The sequence below is a fragment of the Columba livia genome, chromosome 13 (genome assembly GCF_036013475.1).
Source record: "Columba livia isolate bColLiv1 breed racing homer chromosome 13, bColLiv1.pat.W.v2, whole genome shotgun sequence".
Classification (NCBI taxonomy): domain Eukaryota; kingdom Metazoa; phylum Chordata; class Aves; order Columbiformes; family Columbidae; genus Columba; species Columba livia.
In genome coordinates this window covers 8,597,179-8,603,908 of record NC_088614.1, presented here as the reverse complement: position 1 = coordinate 8,603,908, position 6,730 = coordinate 8,597,179, and the positions used below count along the sequence as shown (strand labels likewise).

Here is a 6,730-nt window from a genome sequence, read left to right as displayed (position 1 = left end):
CTCTGAAAGCTGAAATAATTTTCCAGTAAGTTATTCTGACAAAATAAACTTCGGGAAAGCAGGTCACTGCTGCTGTATATAGGGTAGTGCAAATGCAAGGACGACCATTTCTCCTACAGGAGGAAGAAGGCGAGATGAGAATTTATAGTTGTATAAACATCATACAAAACAATCCTTCACTTTAACATGCTTTCCTATAAATGTGGTCTATAGTTGTAACCCAGTAAAATCCAGCTTGGACAGGGCATGAATCGTGCTCACCCATTTATGATACAGAACACACTTATACTCTAGACCATATTCTACAAGCTAAGGCTGTGCTAAAGTCTTTCCATAACTTATAACTAAATACAATCTCGCATAACATGATGCACTTCTGCTGCGTTTTGCTTTAATATATATGACCTGACTATTAGTTACCACGTAATAGTTTATTTTTTTTTAAATGACGTTACAAAGAGCCTAAGGCTGGTAATACAACATATATCGATACATTTCCTGTGTTCACAAAAATTTCTCTTATTCTGAGCTTTTCTTACCATTTCCCCTCACTTTTGAAAAATGACCTGTCATGTTGCCTTTATAAGGCACAGGTGCTGATCTGGCGGCGTTCAAAGCGCAGTCTGAAGCGTGGTCCTCACGTCACTGCCGACTGCCACAGGCGCTTGCTTAAATTTACATTTCAAGCTGGAGGAGCATCACAATGATTGTCAGTAATATCCGACATCGGTCATTTTTCTTCACATATAGTACATACTCTAAATACACTTTTCATTGCCAAAATACTCTAACATAATCCATTAAACTCCAGGTCCATAAACGTGGATATGAAAATAAAAACAAACACCTTTCTAAATCAAATCCTTTGAAGAGTTCTGGCTGGTTGTTACTCAAACAGAAGCAAAGCTTTACAATTCTTACTGGATTCTCTCCTTTTTTTGTTACTCAGTATATCATTGGTTCGTCAGCAAACTGCTTAGAACAAGCCAGTCATTTGAACTGAAAGACCACAGACAAACACTCCCCATTCAGTCCAGTATCACTATTTTACCACAATTATTGTTCAAAGGTGATGCTAAATGACACACTGGCACTTTCAAAGTAGAGTTCTACAGTATTAAAAAACGCAAATTGCACAGTGAGATTTTTTCATAGTTAACAGTTCCTTGTCTGTCTAAATAGAACAGATTTGAATGGCAGTGTTTGCTCAGCTGTGTATGGGTGTCTCTAACATTAAATCTTTATTTCTGGTTCACGTTCTAGGAACACACAGGTGAGGTAATACCAGGAGTATGAGATATGATTTTGATGCTGTCTTATGTTTCCAAAATCACCTTATCACATTTATAATAAAACAACATGTAGTCTTCAAGTGGCTGAGTGACTGATGCTTAGAGCTAAGATTAATGCTGAATTTTAATCTTGTGCTTCAACCACAAAGTTACGTAGGACAAGTTAAGATTTCCATTTGATGGGAGTCACTAGATGTTTATCTATCAAAAATGAAATGTCTAGAAAAAGTATAAGAAAGAGAAAAGAACGACTTCACAAAAAAAAAAATACACCCAGTAGTTGAGATCCATAAGAACTGTGTTTTAATAACACGACTAATTGATCCTCGTAACAAGAATTCAAAAAGTGAAATTACAGTACACAAATCAAAATATAAACTAACCTATCCCTAACTATACAATATACATTAGGAATGCAAGCTCCGTAACAATATAAAAATGCTTTTACACACAGTAGTTGCAAAAAGCTGTTCTGTAATTCCAAGGGCTGGTAGAAAAAAAAAAATAGGAAGTTGTCTTCCAGGATCCATCTTAAGTTACTGGCAACCTGTTGGGGAAAAATAATAAAAAATAAATATATCACTTGAAAAGAATTAAGAGACAAATGCTGAGAGATTTTCATTTGTGGGGTTCATGCTAAAGGAACTAGAAATAGGGCCAATGAAACCCACAATAATTTGTATTTCTGTCAAAGTATCACTGAAAATAGGTGCCTTAACAAGCCTGTTTCAAACACATCTGCCTGTGACACGGCCATTAGTTCAGATCTCATATGGAGTATGAGGGTGAGTGTGTAACAGAGGATGGGTACAGCTACTGCACTCCCTCAAAACTAACAAGTACTAACCAGTACTGGTGAAGAAAACCTCCTTGCTGAAGAGGCTGTGAGGAGCCTGCTGAGGAGAGCTGCTTAAAACTTCTTGTATTATAATACACAGAGTTGCTCTGAATGAATTTCAGACTACCTCACAAATCAAAGGAAACATTCCACCTACATTAAAGTCAGTACTTTAAGTGACTCAAGCATTTCTTTCAAGGCTAGCAAGAAAGTGGCTCACTTTAACTCTTGTTAGCAGCCGGGGTCTTGTTCTCGCCTTCCAACTCTTCCACTCCTGCTTGTGTCATGAGGTCTGCTATGTTCTTCTCCAGGTCATCTATGCGACAGCTCATGTCGTCAAGTTCACTGGAGTTAAGGGTATTTTTACCGCTTTGCTCAAACACTAATGGTCACTTAAAATGTATCTTCCAAATCCCACTGGTAACCATACCTAAAAATACCTGCACATCTGTAGCATATAGTGCATATTTAACTTCAAAAAAGGATATTTCTTCCAATTATTTGGTCAGACATGGTTTGAAACTTGTCCTGCATTTGCTGGAGCAATGTCTGCACCTAATAGAAAGGAAAAAAAGACATCAGTTTTTGTTTTCATCACAGAGGTTGTTTCAGCACATGATCTCATGTAATGAGGTAAGTACAATGTTTTTTCATTGCTGAAGTCAATTGTGCACAAACTCTGCAGTATAATTCCATGTTTAAGCAACATATTTTTGCACACATATATATGTACACACAGGAAAACTGAGGCTGACAGTAAACAATTTTAAGAACTAGAAAACACCTGCACTCCACAACTACAACTAAAGCCACAACAGCTGCCTCCAGCGCCCTACATTAATCATACGGTGACACTTTTTGCGGTGTCAGAATAACCACCTTTCTCTCCACAATCCCAAACACATCCCTCCTAGCCACAAGTAACTCCTCCTCACACAGGAGCCCCAGATGCCCTGGCAGCCCCTGCACTACCAGAGCACTTCAGTTCAGTTTTGGGCCCCTTATCATAAGGACATTGAAATACTAGAGAAAATGCAGAGGAGGTGACAAAGCTGGTGAGGGGCTGGAGCACAAGTGTGATGGAGCGGCTGAGGGACCTGGGGGGTTCAGCTGGAGAACAGGAGCTGAGGGGAGACCTTCTGATCTCTGAACTGCCTGAAAGGAGCTTGGAGCCAGGGGGGTCGGGCTCTGCTCCCAAGTAGCAAGTGACAAGACAAGAAGAAACGGCCTCAGGCTGTGCCAGGGGAGGCTGAGGTTGGATCATGGCAACAATTTATTCCCAGAACGCGCTGTCGGGCATTGGAACAGGCTGCCCAGGGCAGTGGTGGAGTCACCATCCCTGGAGGAGTTTAAAGGGCGTTTAGACGAGGTTCTTAGGGACATAGTTTAGTGCCAGAGTTAGGTTATGGTTGGACTCGGTGATCCTGAGGGTCTCTTCCAACTGAAATGATTCTATGATTGTATGTGAGCGGTTTTACTGCTGCGATGGGCAACGCGACTGTAACAACGCCCTGAGCTGAGAAACCCCTGAGGGACTCGGCAGAAACAGCTCTAAGTGACGGGGTTTATCACCAGCCCCAGGACAAAAGGCCCAGGCAAGCCCAGCAGCCCCTGAAGAGGCGAGGATACCTGGGCTGGGCCGGGCCCGAGAATGGGGCGAGGCCGGAGGCTGCGGGGACCTCTCCTCGGGGAGGCCGCGGACCCCGCCCCGCGCTCTGCGGGCGCCCCGGGGCGGCTGCCCCCGCTCCCCCCACTCTGCCCCCGGGGCCCTTGTCCTCACCACGGCGGTGAGATCCTGCACGGTCTTGGGGTCGGTCTCGGCCATGGTCGGTTCGGCGGGTCTCGTCGCCAGGGCAGCGGCACTTCCGGCGCACGCCTCGGCACTTCCGCCTCCGCCGCCTCTCGCGAGAAGATACCAACGCGAGGGGCATTGCGGGAAGTGTAGTCCGGTCTGGGGGCGCGGGCGGGGAGGGGCCGCGGGAAAGCGCCGCGGGATACGGGGCTGCGCACCCGCCCCGGCCCCGACCCCGGCCCCGGCCCCGGCCCCGGCCCCGGCCCCGGGTGGGGAACGCGGCGCCGCGGAGCTGCTCGCAGCTCGGCAGCCTGCCCGGGCGGAGCGGCTGGGGGCAGCCCGGGCGGCGAGCCCTTCCCCTGCACAGCACGTGTTGGCCCCGCCGGCTGCGGGATGCGAGTGCGTGTCCCCATGTGAGGAACGTTTAACGAAGAACTGGTGTTTTTACATAACCGAGGACCTGACGCCTGACCCCAGCAGGGGAAAAGGACCAAGAAACGTCAGACTATGAATCCGTAGTGTGAAACACAGTCTCTTTCTGGAATATATATTGTTACCTGTATATACCTGTATTTACAAGTTAATTTAGGGGAAGTGTAGCCAAAGTACCAGGAATCCATATCGATAAGGGGAAGAGTATTGTATGCATCGGGGTAGTCTGTAAACCCTGAAGTACCAAGAAATGGGGAACAGGGGAGGGAAATTGCGGCTGGGATTTCGGGGTATGTAAGCAGGAGCTTTTTGCCCTATTAGGTGTGCCTGCCTTTAGGTAGAACACCACGTCTTGCAAAATCATTATTAAAATATGCTTTGCTGAGAGATCCTGCCTGGGCTTATTATTATATCTGCAAAACAATTGTTTCCTACACCCATGGATCATTTTGGTTGGAAGAGACACTTAAGATCAAGTCCAACCATTCCCGCACCCCTGGCACTGCCCCGTGTCCCTGAGAACCTCATCTCTGCATCTGTCCAACCCTCCAGGGATGGTGACTCCAGCACTGCCCTGGGCAGCCTGTTCCAATGCCCGACAGCCCTTTGGGGAAGAAATAGTTCCAAGATTCAACCTCAGCCTCCCCTGGCGCAACTTGAGGCCATTTCCTCTGCTCCTGGCGCTTGTTCCTGGGGAGCAGAGCCCGACCCCCCCAGCTCCAAGCTCCTTTCAGGCAGTTCAGAGATCAGAAGGTCTCCCCTCAGCTCCTGTTCTCCAGCTGAACCCCCAGGTCCCTCAGCCGCTCCCATCACACTTATACTCCAGCCTCTCACCCACTAACACACACACACTCACCCAGCACAGTCTGGTACCAGAGCCCTGGCACAGTGCTATGGGAAGGGAAGGTGTTAAAACATCTTCTTGTCCCCTAAGCTTACATTTAATCTTAGGCTTAGAATGAAAGCGTTCCTCACAGTGAGATTCAACAGTTTTGCTCTTGCTTTTAGGAAATAACTTCTGCAAGTTGGGGAGATGACAAATATATTTTTCTAGCTGGAGGAATGGTGCTGTGTGGAGAGTTCTTCCCCCTTTTTATCGTTTTAACTTAGACAGGAATGAGCAGTTAAGCCCGGCCGGCAAACGTTTGCAGGTAATCTGGCTTCAGAGCGGGGCTGGTGGCAGGAAAGGCGGCGTTAACGGATTAGTGCTGGGACTCGGCAATGTTATGTAAGTGGATTGATGTTTAAAAGGAGTATATTATTGTGGCATATTGTCTTCATGAAAGAAAGTAAAAATAACAATATTGCATGCATTAGAGTAAATTCGTGCCTGCCACAGATTAGTGGCATGGTCTTTAAGATCCTGTAAAGCTTCACAGGATGGATTTTCGTGGTGAGGATGGATGCAGGAAAAACCTTTCTTAACTGTAAATTTATAGGCTCTTTGGACCAAAACTGCTCATTTGTACTTTTCGTTTGTGAAATGAGCCAATGTTTACATGGCTTGGTTATTGTTTACTGAGATAGATCTAAACCGAAGTTAACATAAACATTGAATATGAATTTGTGAATGAAGAACGTTTCCCATTAGCAGCAGATGATTCTCAAATGTCTCATTTTGCCTGAAAGCCAAAACGATGCTCCGACACACTCTGCCTGATCCCATAACCAGTAACAAATGTGGGATGGAGAGCATTTGCATTGTTAATGTGACTTTTGGAGCACTGCAGTAGTAATAAAAAAAAAATTTAGTGCTGGTTTGGGGAAATTTGGTTGTGTGTTTAAGCAAATAAGGCTTCTAGTTCTGAAATATACAAAGAAATTGACTCCCATTTATTTGTTTGATGTGTTTACAAAAGGTGGTTGTTTTCATGACTGGGATTTGAGTCACATAACCTGTTGTTTTGAAAAGGTCATTGTATCTGGTCTCTGTGTGCACATCGAAGTGCCGATCTTGCCATTCCCCCAAGTGCTGCTGTGGGTTGTGCTGCTCACGGCTGGGGCTGTGGATGTGGCACAGCAGTGTGAGTCGGGGACCGTGTCTTCCCCAGCGTTTGGACATAAAACTGTATAGGGAGGCAACATAGTGTGCACCAATGTGGACAAACTCATGGCACCGAGTTTTGGTGGCTCAGGCAATCGTGGGTTTCTGCAGTGAGTCCAGCAGATGCACATGCAGTGGGGAGACCCACACAGAGCTGAGGAGACCCACACAGAGCTGAGGAGATGAGCACGGAGCCGTGGAGATGAGTACAGAGCCAGGGAGATGAGCAAAGAGCTGGGGAGACACGCACAGAGCTGAGGGGACACGCACAGAGCTGGGGAGGTGGGCAAAGATCTGGGGAGAGGAGCACAGAGCCGGGACGACGTGCACAG

At 46.2% G+C, this 6,730-nt stretch overlaps 1 protein-coding gene across 1 annotated transcript; it reads right to left on the bottom strand.

Annotated features, from left to right (window-relative positions):
- Window positions 1–416: 416 nt before the first annotated feature.
- On the bottom strand, window positions 417–4,101 carry HSBP1 (heat shock factor binding protein 1). Its single transcript, XM_021290728.2, has 4 exons — window positions 3,911–4,101; window positions 2,619–2,685; window positions 2,351–2,470; window positions 417–1,839 (listed from the first exon to the last, which is right to left on the bottom strand). The coding sequence occupies exons 1-3, from the start codon at window positions 3,953–3,955 to the stop codon at window positions 2,352–2,354; spliced, it is 231 nt and encodes a 76-aa protein (XP_021146403.2). The 5' UTR covers window positions 3,956–4,101; the 3' UTR covers window positions 417–1,839; window position 2,351.
- Between the last annotated feature and the right edge of the window lie 2,629 nt (window positions 4,102–6,730).